This window comes from Balaenoptera acutorostrata, chromosome 11 (assembly GCF_949987535.1).
Source record: "Balaenoptera acutorostrata chromosome 11, mBalAcu1.1, whole genome shotgun sequence".
Taxonomy (NCBI): domain Eukaryota; kingdom Metazoa; phylum Chordata; class Mammalia; order Artiodactyla; family Balaenopteridae; genus Balaenoptera; species Balaenoptera acutorostrata.
Genome location: NC_080074.1, coordinates 62,466,985 through 62,488,457, shown reverse-complemented (window position 1 = coordinate 62,488,457; position 21,473 = coordinate 62,466,985). Strand labels below are relative to the sequence as shown.

The window sequence follows — 21,473 nt, the reverse complement described above, 5'->3', positions numbered from 1 at the left end:
TCCTCTAGCTGTCAAGAACGCAGATGGATCGTGTCTCTCAGCAGTTTCTATTCCTCTTTCCCACCATGCCTGAAACCACCTCTGCTTTTATTTGCCAAAGGGTCTTCAAGCTGCAGGGACCATTAGCTGGGTTTACAGTCAGGCCTGTCTTCTTGCAGTCTTCTTCAGAAAAGAGAATATTCCAGAAGTTTGGGCCAGAGTTCAGCTCCAACAATAACTAAATTGTGTTCTTGACTATGCCTCCCAACTCTCAGACAAAAAACCCCTCCCCCGTTCCCACAGCCTTTCTTCCTCGTCCAGGGCCTTCAAGACCACCAGAGCCACCGACTAGTTGCCGGACTGGACGACGGCCTTCCTAGTACCAGGTAGAGTCTAGGCAGGGATGAAAACCATGATGCATCTCAGATAAGGAAACAAAGCCGGCAAAGATGCAGAATGAGTCATTTTAAATAATAATAATAATAATAACAGTAAAGAATATCCGTAGCCTGCCCCGGATTTTTTTTTTTTTAATTTATTTATGTATTTATTTATTTTTGGTTGTGTTGGGTCTTCGTTTCTGTGCGAGGGCTTTCTCTAGTTGCGGCGAGCGGGGGCCACTCTTCATCGCGGTGCGCGGGCCTCTCACCATCGCGGCCTCTCCTGTTGCGGAGCACAGGCTCCAGACGCGCAGGCTCAGTAGTTGTGGCTCACGGGCCCAGTTGCTCCGCGGCATGTGGGATCTTCCCAGACCAGGGTTTGAACCCGTGTCCCCTGCATTGGCAGGCGGATTCTCAACCACTGCACCACCAGGGAAGCCCATGTCCCGGATTTTTCATCAACAGATTCTGGGCTTCTCAAACAGAAAGAAACTCCATCTTGTTAGAGTTCTTTTCTTAGTTACTTGCCTTTGCAGGGTCCTGAAAAGACTGAAGGGCATGTTGTGATGATCCATTTAGCTTCTCCAAGTCACCATTGCCTTGCAAATGACCTGAGCGTGCATGATGTGAAATATCTAGGATTGTTTTCCTGTTCAGAGAGCTAGAATGTAAAGGTTTATAAGACCGTTGAGACTTTATTTTCTTGTCAGGGACTATTTTTCTTTCCTACACTCCTTTATCCTAGAGAAGGTAGGACAGGTAAATGAAATTTTAGTCAGTGTGTTTTGTTCTTAACAGCTGTAGTTGAAAGCTTACTGAGAGGGAGGTTACAATGATGGTATAAAAGGAGAATTTTGAATCATTTGTGTCTTTTAATTTATAAAATGTTCCCGTTACCAGATTGCTAAGTGGGAAATTGTTAGAATCAAAGAGCAGCTTCAAAATCAGTTTCAACTTGTGAAAGGCAACCAACCGAAGGCTGAGAATCAATCCATGGCATTGTAATATCTGGAGACCTATTCAGGATTTTGGGGACTAGGCTTCCCCTTCCATTTATCAAGTATTTACTGGGTGTCAACTGTATCCCAGGCCTTGAGGATACAAAGTGAAAAGGTATCATCCCCGCCCTCAGACTGCTTTGTCTGATTGGAGGAGATGTGATATTTAGATACCTCTAATAGATGTATGTAAAAAGAGCATGGTGGACAGAGTGAGTGTTCAATAGCTGGGGGAGGTAGGACAGACTTCATTAGAGTTCGTTCTTATCAAAGATAAGAGTTATGGGGGCTTCCCTGGTGGCGCAGTGGTTAAGAATCCGCCTGCCAATGCAGGGCACATGGTTCGAGCCCTGGTCCGGGAAGATCCCACATGCCGCGGAGCAACTAAGCCTGTGCGCCACAGCTACTGAGCCTGCACTCTAGAGCCTGCGAGCCACAACTACTGAGCCCACATGCCACAACTACTGAAGCCCGCGTGCCTAGACCCTGTGCTCCACAACAAGAGAAGCCACCACAATGAGAAGCCCATGCACCGCAACAAAGAGTAACCCCCGCTCGCCGCAACTAGAGAACGCCTGTGCACAGCAACGAAGACCCAACGCAGCCAAAAATAAATAAATAAATAAATAAATAAAAAAGAAAAAAGAAAATTTGTTCAGGTTTTCACAGATGAATTGGACACGATGGATCATGTCCATATGCTCTCAGGAACTATCAATAAACAGGCTTATGTCGAGGACGTCCCTCACTAGCCAGGATCTGAATTCTGTCTTGTCCTGGAGAAGCAAGGAGAGAGTATTGTGAAAAGGATGGTGGCTCTTGAATTTCTGAGTCTAAATCTAGACCTTTTTTCTCACTACCTGGAATAAAATCAAACCCTAGTCCCCATTTCAGGCTTAGACTAGCTTAGAATTGTTGGAAAAAACACAAGCGTTGAAACTAAACAAAACAGTCATAATTTAACTGAAGTATCTGAGCCTCAGGTTTCTCATCTGTAGAAGAGGATGACAATTTCTTAAATTGGTTGAAAGGATTAAACAACACACGTGAAACGTTCAGAGGGCTGCTCTTCGGTGTTAGTTCCTCCTCCCTCCCCCCCAGCAAGTTTGGGTGTGGTCCTTTGCTAAATACACTAAACAGCTGTTGGAATCTCCAGAGCTTGGTTTACAAAGATGAGTAATACAGCTTCTTCCCTCCAGGAAGTTTCTTTCCTTCTGGAAGTTTCTTCTCTTCAATTTCTTCCCTTAGTGTTTCTTAAACTCTGATTTAGGGACTAATCACCTGAAAGAGCTATTTAAGAATGCATATTCTCATGACCCACCCCAGAGAATCTCATTTATTAGGTCTGAGATGGGGTCTAGGAATCCACCTTTTTAAAAAAGCAGTCCAGAGGATACAGATAAAGACTCTGATATTATATTTTGAGAAACTTTGACCTAGGGAGAGATGCTATTAATGGAAATGTGATGTTTTATAAGAGTATGATACCATTTGAGCCGTCCTGGAAGTATGGGCAGGATTTTTTTCAGGAGTTAGAAGGTAACAATAAAAAGCTTTTTTAAAACTAAATAAATTTGGGACTTCCCTGGCCATCCAGTGGTTAAGACTCCGCCTTCCAATGCAGGGCGTGCATGTTCGATCTCTGGTCAGGGAACTAAGATCTCACATGCAGTGGGGTGTGGCCATAAATTAAAAGAAGTATTTTTTTTATTAAGCCCATTTTCATAAGTGGTTATACAAGGCATTGCTTTATTCACTTAAGAATTTATAGAAGACTTTTTGTGGGACTGTTCTGGGTTGGAATCTGGCAGTACAACTCATTAGCTTTGTGATCTTGGGCAAATTACTTCCCAGCCTCAATTTCTTCACTTATAAAATACATAATATCTCTAATACTAATATCTTCATTATGAGAATGACATAAGGAATGCAAGATGCCTAGCTGACCTAGGCACCTAACACTATAGGCTTTCACCTTCAGGCCTTGCCCAAAGCAGCAAGAGATCTCAGTTTTGGGGGAATCCAGACTTCAAAACGTGACACTATCAAGTGCTGAATTGCAGATAATGAAGTGCCAACATGTAACATACAAATGAGAAAGAGAATGACCTTGTCGTGTTATTGACAAACCACCCAGGCTGCCTCCACCAAAACTAGGATACAGGAGAGGCAGAATGGGAGACCAGAAATTCAGGTGTCTCAGGAAAAATCTCCTTTAACCTTTGTAGTTGCAAAAAGCAGGAACTCTATCTTGCTAGCTTGCTTTTTGCTTAGACTGTATTTACAATTAAAGGGGGCGGGGGGAGGGGAAGTGGCTTACAGAATCTTGACTCTGGGAAGTTCTCCAACATGCTTTAGCCTTCAAAGGCAAGCTCTTGAAAAGTTAACCCGCCTTAAGTAGCTAGCACCTCTGTCTGGGGGGAATTTAATAAAATGGAGTTTGCTGCAGTCACAAAGACCGTGCAAATTGGTCAGCACATTATTAACTGAATGTGTGAACACCCTGGCCAGATCTCGTTGCGCGTGTATCTACAGGGCTTACACCACATTCAGAGGCACCCGCTTGCCTGTCCGCCCACCCGGGGGAGAGTGAGACTTGAGAAGTACTTTTAAGAGCGGTTAAATTAAGACTCAAACGAGCCCTGGTGTCACGGCAGACCTACGCGCCGAGTAGCTCGGCCCTGACACTTGTTGAGCTGCACGGTTCCGCTGAAGCGTTGCTACCTAACCACGGTGAAGACGTTCCCTGAGGAGAGCCAAAATGGCGACGGACTCCTCCTGGCACAGCCCTATTCCCTCCCGGCTCTAGTAACGCCCATTGGTTAAGTTGGAGGCGGTGCCAGGCTTCCCCCGCCGCCTCATTGGACTGAATGACTGAGGGAGACGCCAATTCTCCTCTGCCCACTCCAGGTTCCTGCCCTCAGAGCTCACGCGGCGTTCAATTGGCTTTTATTCATGTCAACTTGCGTCCTATCGTGTCTCTTTTCAGTGTTAATCCAATCATAACTTTCCTGGCTGCCCGCCTGATTTCTGACTGGTTTTGATCAGTTTCATCCTATCCCATTCCTGTCTACTTCTTACCTCCTCCCACCAGGACTTTGCCCAGGCACGTCCAGGGTTCTGGTTGGTTGTTGTTCTGTCATTCCAATGAAAGCTCTTCCTATCCCTACCTCTCAGGGAGCCCGCCTGGCAGTTGACTGGCTTCTTTTCAAGCCTATCACCTTTAGTTCCCGCCCACCTTCACTTCCTGCGTCTTTCATTGGCCTTTAAAACTGAGAGGGCGCTCTTTTTGGGCGGACACCTCGCACGCAACTTTGTCTTGCACGCCTTAAGAGTGCAAGCGAGTCTTACCATTGGGCAATCTACCGGTCTTTCTTCTGCAAGTCCCTCCTTTCTCCCTCCCTCATTGGGCGGGGCAGCAGTGAAGGGGCGGGGCCTAGGCCGGGCTTGTGGCGCGCTGCTCCCTCCTCCTTACCCCCCCCCTCCCTGTCCGGTCCGGGTTCGCTTGCCTCGTCAGCGTCCGCGTTTTTCCTGGCCCCCCCCAACCCCCCCGGACAGGACCCCCTTGAGCTCGTCCCTCGGCTGCCACCATGAGCGGTAAGGATGAGTCCACTCCAAGCTTAGGGGTGGGAGGGGAGTGAGGGGGCGCGCGCGAGGGCCGACCGGGCGGTCCCCGCCGTAGGGGGGACGGGCGGGAGGCGGCGGCGGCGGCCTTGGTCCCGCCCGGGGCGGAGGGAAGGGAGGGAGAAGGGGCAGTGGCGGGGCCTCCGCGGAGGAGGGGGATGGGCCACCCGCCCCGGGGGAGGGGGCAGCGTGGCCTCGCCCGCCCCCTGCCCGCCCCGGCCACGGGGGACGGGCCTTACCCCCCACTACTCGGCCGCCCGCCTGAGGCTCCTCCTGCCGGGGGCTGGAGCCGCGGGGGCGGCCCGAGCAGTGCAGGCCCCGCCCGGGCCAACCGCCTCCCTGGTCCGCCCTCTGGTCGCCGCCGGCCCCAAGGCCCTCCCCCACCCCCCGGCCGTAGATTACCCCTCCCCCCCGCAAATTACCCCTCCCCCCTACCGTCCCGCCCTTTCCACGCCCCTCACCCCGAAACCGCCCTCTCCCTCTAGGGCCCGCCCTGTAGCCGCCCCGAAACGCCTGATTTCTAACCCCTGGACCTCTTTAGCCCCTTACTAGTATTCACAGATGTTTCCCCACTCAAACTTTTTATCTGTTCTTTTCCCCTTTCTCTTCCTTTCCTCTTGTTGTTTTTTACACTTGAATTTTTCTTTTTCCCTATCTCCTTTGACCCTACTTTTAGCAAGCTTTCCATCTACCCACATGTTGTTTTGTGCCTTACCTATCCTTTTTTTCCCCAGGATACTTTTAAACTCTTTCAACATGCCCACCGACTTTCACATTTCCTATATCAAAAGCACCTTTTCAATGTTTTCTGAGTTTAATTTTGTGCAAGGGAGAGTTGAGGCCCAGTTTTGGCACCACCTAGCCTAGTTCACATCCTACTGGTCCTACAACTGTTCCTTCTCCCCCAATCCTTTTTTTTTTTTTTTTCTTAATACTGGCGCCTTTCACCTTCCTGTTAGTCATTTCTGTTTCATCACAGCCTCCTTTACCCTTCCTCACTTTACTCTTTTCCTTTCTCCAACTTTAAGTTATTTTTAAATTCTTTTTAGACCAAGATCACTCCATGGATGAAATGACAGCTGTGGTGAAGATTGAAAAAGGAGTTGGTGGCAATAATGGGGGCAATGGTAATGGTGGTGGTGCCTTTTCTCAGGCTCGAAGCAGCAGCACAGGCAGTAGCAGCAGCAGTGGAGGAGGAGGAGGGCAGGTAAGTGAGGATCTGGACAGAGTGGGGAAGGTGTTGAGAGGATGTAAATATTCGTAGATGATTGTCTTACTTTTCATAGGAAAATTTTTAAGAAAGGGCTGAACTTTTATAGATAGGGAAGTAAGCACAGAGAGACAAGTAGCTTGGAGATCCCCCAAAATGAGAATTTCAGCAATATAGATAGGTCAGCTTTTTGTTTTTGTTTTTGTTTTTTTCTCCTTCTTTGCACTGTTTTGCTGTTTATATTTTGTGTACTACCCCCTGGGCTGACAGATGGGTGTCACTAAAGTAACTCCTTTCCTCTCCTTTATTTCTGGCCAGGAATCCCAGCCATCCCCTTTGGCCCTGCTGGCAGCAACTTGCAGCAGAATTGAGTCACCCAATGAAAACAGCAACAACTCCCAGGGCCCAAGCCAGTCAGGGGGCACAGGTGAGCTTGACCTCACAGCCACACAACTTTCCCAGGGTGCCAATGGCTGGCAGATCATCTCTTCTTCCTCTGGGGCTACCCCTACCTCAAAGGAACAGAGTGGCAGCAGTACCAATGGCAACAATGGCAGTGAGTCTTCCAAGAATCGCACGGTCTCTGGTGGGCAGTATGTTGTGGCTGCCACCTCCAACCTACAGAACCAGCAAGTCCTGACAGGACTGCCTGGAGTGATGCCTAATATTCAGTATCAAGTAATCCCACAGTTCCAGACCGTTGATGGGCAACAGCTGCAATTTGCTGCCACTGGGGCTCAAGTGCAGCAGGATGGTTCAGGTCAGATACAGATCATACCAGGTGCAAACCAACAGATCATCACAAATCGAGGAAGTGGAGGCAACATCATTGCTGCTATGCCAAACCTACTCCAGCAGGCTGTCCCCCTCCAAGGCCTGGCTAATAATGTACTCTCAGGACAGACTCAGTATGTGACCAATGTACCAGTGGCCCTGAATGGGAATATTACCTTGCTACCTGTCAACAGCGTTTCCGCAGCTACCTTGACTCCTAGCTCTCAGGCAGTCACGATCAGCAGCTCTGGGTCCCAGGAAAGTGGCTCACAGCCTGTCACCTCAGGGACTGCCATCAGTTCTGCCAGTTTGGTATCATCACAAGCCAGTTCCAGCTCCTTTTTCACCAATGCCAATAGCTACTCAACAACTACTACCACCAGCAACATGGGAATTATGAACTTTACCACCAGCGGATCAGCAGGGACCAACTCTCAAAGCCAGACACCGCAGAGGGTCAGTGGGCTGCAGGGATCTGATGCTCTGAACATCCAGCAGAACCAGACATCTGGAGGCTCACTGCAAGCAAGTCAACAAAAAGAGGGAGAGCAAAACCAGCAGACGCAGCAACAACAACAAATTCTCATCCAGCCTCAGCTAGTTCAAGGGGGACAGGCCCTCCAGGCCCTCCAAGCAGCCCCACTGTCAGGGCAGACCTTTACAACTCAAGCTATCTCCCAGGAAACCCTCCAGAACCTTCAGCTTCAGGCTGTTCCAAACTCTGGCCCTATCATCATCCGGACACCAACAGTGGGGCCCAATGGACAGGTCAGCTGGCAGACTCTTCAGCTGCAGAACCTCCAAGTTCAGAACCCACAGGCCCAGACAATCACCTTGGCCCCAATGCAGGGTGTTTCCTTGGGGCAGACCAGCAGCAGCAGTACCACCCTTACACCTATTGCCTCAGCTGCCTCCATCCCTGCCAGCACAGTCACTGTGAATGCTGCTCAACTCTCCTCCATGCCTGGCCTCCAGACCATTAACCTCAGTGCATTGGGTGCTTCAGGAATCCAGGTGCACCAGCTTCCAAGTCTGCCCTTGGCTATAGCAAATGCCTCAGGTAAGGCTTGAAATCTTTTGTATTTATCTCCAGAGCTACCTAGCATCCTAGCTGAAACTATTGAGTCTAAAGAAGGGAGTAGAACCTCTTGAGGGTAACACTTTCTTGAGGGCAAGTCAATTAGAGAAATAGCAGTGATTCTAAGTCATTTGGAACTGACTTAATGGAATCTTTTTTTTTTTTCCTCAGTTAATCTGATGAGAAAGGAGCCCTTCTGGGCAGTGTCCCTGGGGTCTCTGTACTTCAGTGCCTTTGGTGCTACGGAACAAGGGTCGGCAAACTTTTTCTGTAAACTGCCAGACAGTAAATATTTTAGGCCTTGTGGGCCACATGTGGTTTCAGTTACATGTACTTTTTTGTTTGGTTTTTGCAACACTTTAAAAATATAAAACCATTCTTACCTTGAGGGCTTTATTTGGCCTGAGGGCTCACCCCTGCGGGATAGGAATTGATTATAAACTTAACCTATTTGTAGGGCAGTTATTAAATCATCAGATACTTCTCATGAACTGTAAGCAAGGGAAAAGTGATGGATTCCAAAGGACTTTTCAACAAAATATGTTCCCTGGTTAATCTTTAGTTAACCAGAAGAGCGTACCCTCTGAGCAAGCAAGGTTTAATTTTTTCAACTCCTACTTACCCTGAAAGTGCTTATGTGTATTTTTAACAAGCTTCATAGGTGATTCTTTTTTTAAAAAATTTATTTATTTTTTGTTTCTTAGGCTTCCGAGGTGATTCTGATACTTCCTAGATTAGAGAGCCACTTCCTAGTCTGCTTTGAAAGTAGTGTGTGGTTGAGAAGGGAGGGGCAAGAAAGGGAGTGGGGCCCAGAATGGAGTTGGGGAGGTGGAGCTGAGAGGAGTTGGGAATAAGGAGAACTTTGAAGGGGAAAGAGTCGTCAGGGAAGACGTATATATTGGAATGTATGTTGAATCAGTTGATGCTACTATTCAGTCATTTATTTTGAACTATGTTCACTAGTATTGGTTAATTTGAAATTTAAAACATTTATTTAAAAAGGTGAAAGTTTATTTAGAATTTATCATTTTAAATTCCATGGTGATGGAGCTAATCTTTAATAAAGCACATTAGGATACATACACATTTTTATATTCTGGCATGATATATGCAAGTTATGATGGGAAATAGTTTAATACCACCGAACTTCTACTTCTTTTGGAATATGTGTGGGTTTATTAACTGTTTACTTTTATTATAGAGTTCTCATTGTGTTTAGACTGGTTCTTATGTAAGAGAGGATAACAAATAGGCAACCATATTTCCTGCCTTTTGCAGTTTAGGAAAATCTGTGCTGGGGAGGTCTGCTCAAGTTCCCTACTTTCTTACAGTCTTGTAGTGTGTTTAAAATTAGTACATTTTGAGCCTTAACAGACAGTAATTTTCTTAGTGAATTGGAGATCTTGGAATAGAAAGTTAGAGCTGGAAGGGACCTGAGAAAATCATCTCATACAACTGCCTTATTTTCTAGATGAGTACTTTGAGATACTGGGAAGCACTTAAGTGATGAGACTACTTGCTGTTAGTTCTAGTCTGGGGCATTCATTACCTGTTAGTTTTAACTTGGGACATGAGAAATCCTTTAGACTGTTTAAAATGTTTCGGAAAAGATATTTTTGTTTCTTTGAAATTTAAGGCTCTAGAGCTGGCAAGTGTTTTATAGGCTAAAAATTATGGGAGTAGAAATGGGAAAAGTTTAATAAAAACTGAACCCAGCAGCCTGGAAAATTAGACACTTTCTGGGTAATCTACATTTGTGTTTGTTTTCTCTTTGCTCTTAGGTTGTTGTATCCAGCAGTTTTGCTCTTCAAAGGAAAGCAAAACTGAGATTGTTCTAGTTAGTAATAATTTGGATCCTTGCAATTTTTTAAAGGTTTATAACTTCAGCTCTAAGGAACAGTTCTGAGACACTTTCATTGCTAAATCATGCTCTGGGGAAGTCTGCCATTTACTATGTCATAAGATAGGGCTACCTACCTAGCTGTTATTGATGGTCTCTGAGCTCTAGAAAATGCATGCCTTTTTGTAAGGTAGCAGCAGTTTGACATTCACTCAGGAGAGAATGAGGCTCTGAAAGGCCATTTTGTGTGAGTTGAGATTGCTTTATTAATAGTGGTTTCTGAAGATACATATTTCTTCCTTTCTGGTTAGTCATACTTGTGCAACATTTTTTTCCCCTTCAATTGATCTGACTTCAGCCTTAATGAAAGATAATAAAGTCATTTCCTGGAAGCTTAGTGCTCCTTAGCTGTTGTGTGGCTGCTACAAAGTGTCTCATGTATAGTTATTTCTGATATATGGTTTTTCTGGTATATAGTTATTTTATTAGAAAAACTCAACCTCTTGGCAGTATGATGTAGTGGAAAGAGCTTTGGATATCAAATCATGTTGTAAGATACAGAGAGGTAGGTAGATAGCACTCTGCAAAGTGAGACATTATTATTACATGGTTGTGGAAGACTGCAGCTTAGTATGTTTACTTTACTTTTTTTTTTTTTGGCCACATTGCAGGGCTTGTGGGATCCTAGTTACCCGACCAGGGATCTAAGGAACCCATCCCCCCTCCTCCCCCCGCCCCCGGCAGTGGAGGCGAGGAGTCCCAACCACTGGACCGCCAGGGAATTCCCACATTTATTATTTTTAAAAAGTAACGTTTAAAAATCTTCTAAGCTCTCATTTTGACTTTCACTATGTTTGTTTGCTTGAATATACAGGCAAAGGCACAAACTTAGAACCAAATAAGCCCGCCGTCTCTGTATTCCTGTTTTTCACAGCTCTGCCCCTGGTGGGTGGTGGTGAAGAAGGGACCACCCAGTAAACTGAGTTTAGTTTCCAGACAGTGAAATGATCTATGGGCTCTTAGTTTTTGTTGTTTTTTAAGTTAGAAGCTTTTTTTGTTTTTTTTAATCAACACCCTTTCTCCTTTATCAGCACCCTTTTTCCTTTCATTTTGTAGTCATACGCTCATAGATCTTGCTTTTTTTTTTTTTTTTTTAAACTTAAAGCTTCAGATTTTTTCTCAGCCACTACTAAATCCAGAAAACTCTTCCCCCAGGTTGAGGAGGGGCCTGGTTTTGAAAGACTTAGTTTGGATGACTTTGTGGGAGTTCTGCCTAATAAAGAGTGCAGGGGTGGGCTTTGGCAAGAGAATAGAGCACATTTCCTTGATGGCTATAATTCCCTCAAGAAGCAAATTTCTGGCACTAAAAATAAAAATTTCACATCTGCTTAGTTTTATCGGGGTCAGGAAAATGTCTCCTCTTAGAAGTTAAGTTGAATGCGATACCAGAGTTGGTTTGCCAAGTGTCGCTAAACTTGGGGTCAGATTGCTGAGACCTAATTTGTTAAGAGAGTTGTATTTTAGACTAGTTCATTTGAACATTAGTGATAAGTAGGTTTAGATGATTTAAATGTGTTCAAAATTAACATTCTAGTGCAAAAGGTTATACAACAGAATTTTCTATTTTAAAATAATATACTTTTATCAAATATAAAATGTTTCTGCATCATTTGTTGTACCTAATATTACATTTGATTCTTAGTGTGATTTTTTAAGTGCTTTTTAAACGAGTTCAGTGTAAGTAGAAAAGGTCTCCTTTAAAACCTAGGTGCCTTGATTGATTTGAAAAGACTGAGAAGGCAGTCTTGAGACCTTTTCAATTGCTCCTATTTATTAATTCCAGTGGCTTTCTGTCAATGACGTCATTGTTAAATCCCGTTGCATTGTGTAATGTGGCCATTTTAGTTCTTAATTAAATAACGAGCACAAGGGTGCCTAGTGTTTCAGAAAAATTTAGTTATCTGTTCTCATATCTCCCTTTCCCTTTAATTGTTCTACTTTGTAAAGTAGCATATAAATGTTGGCACTAAAACTTTAGTTCTGCTCCTTCCTTGCTTCTGATTGTTTTGTTTTCCCTCCTTGAAAATGTTTTAAATGTAAGATGAAAATCTGTAGAAAAGCTTTATTACATAACGCTTTGTAAGTTTCTGATTGGGTGTCTGTAACATTAATAGATAATAATTAGTTGAAATTTTTCAATTTGCTGTTTAATTGAAAAACAGGCATATTTTTCATATTTCATACAGAAGGGATATCACAATAGTACTATCCCTTTCTCTAACATTTAGCATTATTATGCAGGCCCTGGTGTTCTGAAGCATTATTTAAAAGGTATATGCCACACTATGATTACATTGTTAATACTATTCTAGGTTTTAAGAATTGGGCCCCTTAAAAGACCCTGAAAAAGTTTCTGAAGAAAGTTTTTTTCTTCAGAGTTGGTTGCAAATCTGGGCTGTAATTTGAATTTATACTTTTCATTCCAGTGTTTTTAATTTTAATTAATTATTTATTTATTTTAAAAATATTCATTTATTTATTTGGCTGCTCCAGGTCTTAGTTGCAGCACGCGGGATCTCTGTTGTGGTGTGCAGGATCTTTAGTTGCAGCATGTATGCGGGATCTAGTTCCCTGACCAGGGATCGAACTTGGGCCGCCTGCACTGGGAGCGTGGAGTCTTAACCACTGGACCACCAGGGAAGGCCCTCACTCCAGTGTGTTTTAAACTCTGAGTGGCTTATGGAAACTGCGTAGTAGAACTTGTTTGACAAGTTGGGCGTGCCTGTCTAATTTACTATGAATCCTTCTCACCCTATATCTATGTGCAAAATAAATAAATAATGATTTCAAAGAAGGGGTTAAAATATAAAATACCCAGGTCAAGACAAAGACTTGCCCTTTACAAGATGAGAGAACTCAGTTAAAAATCTACATCTCTGAAGGAATTCCCTGGTGGTCCAGTGGTTAGGACTCGGCTCTTTTCACTGCTATGGGCCTGGGTTCAGTCTCTGATCAGGGAACTGAGATCCTGCAAGCCGCGCGGTGAGGCCAAAACAAAACAAAAACAAAACAAAAAATCTGCATCTCTGAAAAAAATTTTTTAAACGGTTTTCATAGGAAATCAAATATTTGCTGCAAATAATCTAAGTAAGGTTAAATGCTATTGAGATAGATCTTTTCAGATTATTCCATATGTTCTTCATTAACTTGACCCTGTTTGGATTGCTTAGAAGGGGGGTGAGGATCCCCTCCAATTCCCTCCTTTTTTTTAAATATATTTATTTGGTTGTGCTGGCTCTTAGTTGCAGGAGGTGGGCTCCTTAGCTGCAGTTCGTGGGCTCCTTAGTTGCGGCATGCATGTGGGATCTAGTTCCCCGACCAGGGATCGAGCCTGGGCCCCCTGCATTGGGAGCGTGGAGTCTTATCCACTGTGCCACCAAGGAAGTCCCTCCAGTACCCTCCTTTTGGAAACCTAAGGTGTAGAAAGATTCAGTGACTTGCCAAAGGTCACTGACAAAATTTACAGAGTGATAGAGGTCTTCTGACTTCAGATGAGTATCCTTTCCACTACACTACTACTCTCTCTTTTTTTAAAAATAAATTTGTTTATTTTTGGCTGCGTTGGGTCTTTGTTGCTGCGTGTGGGCTTTCTCTAGTTACGGTGAGCGGGAGCTACTCTTCGTTGTGGTGCGTGTGCTTCTCATTGCAGTGGCTTCTCTTGTTGCAGAGCATGGGCTCTAGGCACGCGGGCTTCAGTAGTTGTGGCTCGTGGGCTCTAGAGCGCAGACTCAGTAGTTGTGGCACACAGGCTTAGTTGCTCCACGGCATGTGGGATCTTCCCGGACCAGGGCTCGAACCCGTGTCCCCTGCATTGGCAGGTGGATTCTTAACCACTGCGCCACCAGGGAAGTCCAAAGTTTAGCAAAATTTATTGAGCATTTATTGTGTGTCAGATGTGTTAGGCTCTTGGAATTCATTGAAACAGATATGTTCCCGTGCCTTCTTGGAGCTCCAGTTGCTGTTGCGTTATAGTTAACCTACACTTAGTGCATTTCGGGGAGGGGGGAACCAGTTTTCACACAACTAATTCTGAGGGTTGCACCAAAATATATTAAATAATAGGGTCCCACAGTATTTTGGATTTATATTATAGTCTCGTTGTACTGTGTTATATATTGTCAGGTTATTTATTTTTAATTAAAAATGCTGTCATGGACTTCCCTGGTGGCGCAGTGGTTAAGAATCCACCTGCCAGTGCAGGGGACACGGGTTCGAGCCCTGGTCCGGGAAGATCCCACATGCCGCGGAGCAGCTAAGCCCGTGCGCCACAACTACTGAGCCTGCGCTCTAGAGCCCATGAGACACAACTACTGAGCCCGCATGCCTAGAGCCCGTGCTCCGCAACAAGAGAAGCCACCGCAATGAAGAGTAGCCCCCGCTCACCGCAACTAGAGAAAAGCCCATGCACAGCAACAAAGACCCAACGCAGCCAAAAATAAAATAAATAAATTTATTTTAAAAAATAAATAAAAAGGCTGTCATGTCCTTTAATACTTAATTGTTTTTACTTTTACTTATAATTTTGGCTCAAGTTTGTAAAAGAAGATGCATGGAAAGAGGGAAGAGATTTGTATATATATTGTGATGTACTTAATGATATTTTTGCTTGGTTGCTGTTAAATCCCTAGCATTTATGTAGTTTTAGAAAAAATTGATTAAAACGAAAGAATATGAAAAGTAATATAGATTTTTTTTTATATAGATATTTTTAAATAATTATTTTTAATTGTGGTAAAAACCACATAACATAAAATATACCATCTTAACCATTTTTAAGTGTACAGGTCAGTGATATTAAGTATATTCACATTGTTATGCAACAGATCTCCAAAACTTTTTCATCTTACAAAACTGAAACACTATCTATACCTATTAAAATCCTATTTCCCCCTCTTCCCAGCGCCTTGCAGCCATTATTCTACTTTGTATTTCTATGAATTTGACTACTTTAGATATCTCGTGTAAGTGGAATCATAGGGTATTTGTCTTTTTGCAATAGGCTTATTTCATCTAGCATAATGTCTTGTAAGCTCATCCATATTGTAGCATGTGACAGGATTTCCTTCCTTTTTAATGCTGAATAATATTCCATTGTATGTATATACTACATTTTCTTTATCCGTTCATCTGTGATGGCCATTTGGCTTTCTTTGACCTCTTGGCAATTGTGAATAGTGTGGCTGTGAACTTGGGTGTGCAAATATCTCTTTGAGATCCTGCTTTCAGTTCTTTTGGATATATACCCAGAAGTAGGATTGCTGGATCATATGGTAATTCTGTTTTTTTTAATTTTTAATTTTTTCATTTATTTATTTATTTCTGGCCGTGCTGTGCGGCTTGCGGGGATCTCAGTTCCGCGACCAGTGATTGAACCTGGGCCCCGGCAGTGAAAGTGCCAAGTCCTAACCAGTGGAACGTCAGGGAACTCCCAAGTAATTCTGTTTTTAATTTTTTGAGGAAATATATTTTGTAGCTTTGCTTTTAGCTTCTATAAACAAAGATTTTTAAAAACTGCATTTCCATACTATGTTTTCAGTTAGAACTACATTTTAAGCTTTTTTGTCTGATTATAAGATTATTTCCAGATAAGATTATTTCCAGATTTCCTGTAAGATTATTTCCAGATTTCCTAATCTAATGGAGCAAGATCATTAATACACTATAGCTGATATCCAGCTGCTTTTACATTATTTAAATATGGATATTTGTAATGTAAGATGCTTAAAATGGAGCTCAAGGATTGAGATTTGAGACAGGAATTATTACCGTTTAGGATTGCACATGAAGAATTGTTAATGATAACGAATTCCCTGGCGGTCCAGTGGTTAGGACTCCAAGCTTCCACTGCAGGGGGCCTTGGTTTGATCCCTGGTTGGGGAACTAATATCCCACAAGCTGTGCAAAAATTGTCATGATATACAATGTTTTTTTTTTAAATTTAATTTTATTATTTTAATAAATTTATTTTTGGCTGCATTGAGTCTGTTGCTGCGCGCGGGCTTTCTCTAGTTGTGGCGAGCGGGAGCTACTCTTCATTGCAGTGCGCAAGCTTCTCATTGCAGCGGCTTCCCTTGTTGCGGAGCACAGGCTCTAGGTGTGTGGGCTTAGTAGTTGTGGCTCGCGGGCTCTAGAGCACAGGCTCAGTAGTTGTGGCGCACGGGTTTAGTTGTTCCGTGGCATGTAGGATCTTCCCAGACCAGGGATCAAACCCATGTCCCCTGCATTGGCAGGGGGATTCTTAACCACTGTGCCACCAGTGAAGTCCTAATTTTATTATTTTTTTAATACAGCAGGTACAATGTTGTTTTTTTCTTTTTTAAAGGGAAATTGAGGCTGGATTGTGAAGGGTCTTTTATTCATTTATTTTTTATATTTATTTTATTTATTTATTATTTTTGGCCGTGTTGGGTCTTCGCTGCTACATGCGAGCTTTCTCTAGTTTCCCGAGAGCGGGGGCTACTCTTCGTTGAGGTGCGCAGGCTTCTCATTGTGGTGGCTTCTCTTGTTGCGGAGCACGGGCTTTAGGCACGTGAGCTTCAGTAGTTGTGGCACACAGGCTCTAGAGCGCAGGCTCGGTAGTTGTGGCGCACTGGCTTAGTTGCTCCGCGGCATGTGGGATCTTCCTGGACCAGGGCTTGAACCTGTGTCCCCTGCATTGGCAGGTGGATTCTCAACCACTGCGCCACCAGGGAAGTCCCCACGTTGTACTATTTTTAACTGAAATGTGAAATTCAGATGCATCCAGACTTAAATTACTAATGGTTCTTTGATTTATTCCTGAAAACATCCTGATGAATAATTGACTTAAGTCTTAAAATTTTATTGCAATAACCAGAATGGAGACATTATAAAATATTATCATATTACATTATCTAGATGGGTTTTACCATAAAAATTTAAGAAATAAGCATTTAAACTTTAAGAAATAGGCACATGTAAGAGGGGTTACATGAAATAGGCACTTTCATTTCCCTTACTTCTTTCTTAGTATTGAAAATTTTTACTCCATGGACTGTTTGGTTTTAATCATTGCTTTGCTTGCAAAGGAGTTTGATGCTGTTTAAAAGTGGTACCACCCAAGAAATTTGTCCCTTTCCAAAAAGCTAAGGATCAAACTTACAACAAACTTTTCATTTTGTTTAGCTCCATAAAGGCTCAGTATTATAGATAGTATTGTCCAGAATGATTCTCTTAATGAGAATGTTACTGCAGGACTACTAATGTTGCATCATCTGAAGACCCCCTCATAAAAGCAAGGTATCCCAGGACCACAGTAGCGGATGGTTTGGAGATACCTGGCATTGTGCTCAGCATGCTCTACAATATTGTACCTAGAGGAAACAAAAATATAAAGGTTATGTTTGGAAGACATGAGCTTCTGTTCAGAAGTCAAGTTCTGAGGCTTTTCTAATTCTGGTTCAAAACCACCATCAGGCCCATGCAGCTGCCTTCTGAAACCTGAAATGGAGGCTGAAAATGAAAGCTACTGCTGCACGTGAATGGTTCTGTTTATAAGTGAGTCATATTGTGTCATGTCTCCTGTTTTCTTATACCACCTCCACACCACCCCCATTTCTATTCCCAACCTCCCGTGAGATGTTGGTACTATGAACAAACACAGGCACTCGCTAAAGAGTACTGGGTTTTTTTTTTTCCTGTTTGCTATGCTGCTGTTAGGAGGGAGAATGAAATGACTCTTTGAAAGTACAATATAAAAATCCACAAAATTGTTGGGAGATTGGGAACAGTTGTTGGGAAAAGTTTTTCTACTTGGTTAGTGCTCTTCTGGATGGGAAGTTATAGATGACTGACTGTTAAGTGGGATCTTAAAGCCAAAATACTGCGGTTTGTTTTTTGTTTTAAATACTGTTTTTGCAGATGAACAAGTCTCACATCCTGTGTAGTATAAGATTGAACAGTTTAGCTGGACGAAATAACTCCAGCTCTGAAACTAGCAGTAATTGAAAATCCTTTGTGAAAGAAAAAGAAAGTTTGTCCTGAATGAGATATTCAGTATGGACAGGGGAGTGATACACTAGGATCCAAATCATAACTTTGCTTCTTACTGGCTGTGTGACTTAGGGGAAGTTCTTCATCCTCTATGAGCTGAGGTTTCTTTTTTTTTTAATTTTACTTATTTATTTATTTATTTTTGGCTGTGTTGGGTCTTCGTTTCTGTGCGAGGGCACTCTCCAGTTGTGGCGAGCGGGGGCCACTCCTCATCGCTGTGCGTGGGCCTCTCACCATCGTGGCCTCTCTTGTTGCGGAGCACAAGCTCCTGACGCGCAGGCTCAGTAGTTGTGGCTCACGGGCCCAGCCGCTCCGCGGCATGTGGGATCCTCCCAGACCAGGGCTCGAACCCGTGTCCCCTGCATCGGCAGGCAGACTCTCAACCACTGCGCCACCAGGGAAGCCCGAGCTGAGGTTTCTTTATCTGTAAAAGAGAGTTAGTTAGTATTAATATTTACCCCCATGGGATTATTAGGATTAAATGAGGTAGAGAACATGTGAGAGCACATAATAGGTTCTCAACACATATTAGTGCCCACCTCTCAATAAAAGTTCTGTCTTCCCATCCATTTAAAAGTAGGATTTTAATCACTTAGTTGAAGGCAGCTCTTTCAAGTTGTTGTGTCTAGACCTTCACATTCTTTCTCACCCATTATGTTTCTTGTCCATTGGTGTAGTCATTGAACTACCACAACTGCCAAAGGAAGTAAATTCCAACCAGTATGCTTTGTTCTTTCATAAACCATTCTAGTAAAAACAGTAGTTGACAGTAGAGGTTTTTAGGATTACCCGTGGATTTTCTGTTTCTTCATCTCTCTTTGGCCTGGTTATGAACTTGGTGCAGACTGTTTGCTAGAAAAACATTCTCCTTGATGAACACTTTGTTGACACTCCATATAATGATAATTAGGTTTCTCAATTTCTGTTTCAATGAATCATTTTTCTGTCCCTATTTTCTTAAGAGTTGTTTGGTTTTCTGTACATTAAAACAATTTTATTTTTTCCTTTTACCTTTCTAGAACTTGATTTTACTCAATCACTGTTTTACTTCCTGTTGTAATCGCAGCTAATTCCTGTCTCACATATCTCACCCCCACCCCCCAAGAAAAAACTCAACACTTCAAAAATGGTTGTGAAATAATTTAAGACATCTAGGCAGGTGTGAAGGATAATACAATGGATATTCTTTTACCCATATCCCAGTTCACAAAATGGTACATTATAAATATTATTAAAGCTCACAAAATTTGTCTGCCCTCCTAAAATTTTTTAAAATTGCTGCTGAACTGTGTGTTTTATCAAGTAATGGTTGTTCTGGTTGTGTATGTAAACTCGCTTGTTTTAATCTTCTATCGCAAAAGGAAAGTAAAAAATTGAGAAACTGGTTAGGTCTGAACGGACTTAATTTAGTGATTTTGGAATTTCTTGACTTCTGTTCATCTAAGAACAAGGATGATTATAGCTGCTCAATTCTTTGTGGTGATGTAAATTCATAGATGTACAAATACATACAAACAAATATCTAAAACATTTGTTAGCTGCTCTTTGTACAATTTTAGGTATGTCAGTGTTTTAGATCTTAAATGCCTGAAGGACAGGAACCACCTCTGTTTTTCTTTATACAGAGCATGTTTGGTACCATAAACATATGGGTGCAGAATAAATGATCTAAAGGGAGAACATTGGTTACGCACACTGCTATGTAAATTACAGTTTCAGTGTGGGAAATGGGAAAATTCAAAGCATTCACTTTATAAAGATCTACAGAGCTAAAATTAGAAAACATACCTTTGAGGATAGGAAAAAAATTAATTTTTTTGGCCATGCTGCGTGGCTTATGAGGTCTCAGTTCCCGAGGGATTGAACCCAGGCCAAGGCAGTGAAAGCCCAAAATCCTAACCACTAGGCCACCAGGTAACTCCCTAAATATATTTTTAAGTAACCTGTTTAAATGATATTGGTAAAAACATTAAACAATGCAAATAATACTGAAAGTAAAGTAAAAATTTATTGAACATTAACTATCCGAAGAAAATCACTGTTGAAATTTTGGTGATCATCCTTCCAGACATCTTTTTGTACCTTTGTGTACAATTTACAAAGAAGTCTGCATATTGTTTTATGAAGTAGAATCATACTATTCACAATTCTCCATAATCTTATATTTACTAAATAGAATATCATAAACATATTTTCCATAACTAATAATAAATATACATCTACATCATCATTTTAAATGATTGTATGGGAATTCCATAGTATGTTTGTACTAGGATATGCTTAACCCTACTGATGTACTTTTTTTTCTAAAATTTCACTGTTATAAGTAATGCTCTGATGAATATTGTTGTTTATACTTTTTAGATTAAAATTTTGTAAGTGAGCAATTCTACTTCTAGGTATATTTCTAGGAGAAATGAAAACGTACATCCACACAGAAACTTGTACACAGATGTTTATAGCAGCACTATTCATAATAGCCAAAGGGTGGAAACAACCTAAATGTCCAATGGGTAAACAAAAGTAGTATATCCATTTGATGAAATATTATTCAGCCATAAAAAGAAATGAAGTAGTGATACATGCTACAATGTGAGTGAACCTGGAAAACATTCTGCTAAGTGAAAGAAGCCAGACAAAAAAAGGTCACATATTGTATGATTCCATTTATATGAAATATCTAGAATAGGAAAATCCGTAGAGACAGTGGTTGCCAGAAGATGGGGTGAGGGGAGAATGGGGAGTGATTCCTTAATGGACAGAGGGGCTTTTCTAGGGTGATGAAAGTTTTGAAAATAGAGGGAGGTGGTAGTCGCACAACATCGTGAATGCACTAAATGCCACTGAATTGTACACTTTTATTATTATTTTTTTTAAATCTATTTATTTATGGCTGCGTTGGGTCTTCGTTGCTGCGTGCACACTTTCTCTAGTTGCGGCATGCTGGGGCTTCTCATTGCAGTGGCTTCTCTTGTTGTGGAGCACGGGCTCTAGGCACGTGGGCTTCAGTAGTTGTGGCACGTGGGCTTTAGAGTGCAGGCTCAGTAGTTGTGGCGCATGGGCTTAGTTGCTCCGCGGCATGTGGGATCTTCCAGGACCAGGGCTCAAAGCCGTGTCCCCTGCATTGGCAGGCGGATTCTTAACACTGCACCACCAGGGAAGTCCAGTTTTATCATTTTAAATCATTTTCTTAGAATAAGTCCTCAAGAGTATGTTAGCTGATTCATTTATTACATAATCAGTATTAAAAGAACAGAACAGAAAACTCAGAATACGTTAAATAAAATGCATACATCTGAATTATTCATTGCCATAATTATTCATTGCCATATTAAGCAAAAGTTGAAGGAAACCAGTTTAGGAAAAGGAGTTCACAAATGCATAGATGAACATCTGTATATTTTCATGGAGTAGCATTTCCATCTTTTATTCTTTTGTCCTACTGTCACTGACAGTTTAAAGCTGTGATGTGTTTCTGTAACACTAGATATAAATAGAGTATCTGCTTTTAGTATTTATC

General features: G+C 42.4%; 1 protein-coding gene across 1 annotated transcript in view; it reads left to right on the top strand.

Moving 5' to 3' along the window:
• Positions 1-4,872: 4,872 nt before the first annotated feature.
• SP1 (Sp1 transcription factor) overlaps positions 4,873-21,473 on the top strand; it is a 43,072-nt gene continuing 26,471 nt past the window's right edge. Inside the window, exons 1-3 of the mRNA XM_007179441.2 lie at positions 4,873-4,954; positions 6,031-6,188; positions 6,510-8,025. Coding sequence (XP_007179503.2) covers positions 4,948-4,954; positions 6,031-6,188; positions 6,510-8,025 — 1,681 coding nt within the window. The 5' untranslated portion in view covers positions 4,873-4,947. The remainder of the gene's footprint in view (positions 4,955-6,030; positions 6,189-6,509; positions 8,026-21,473) is intronic.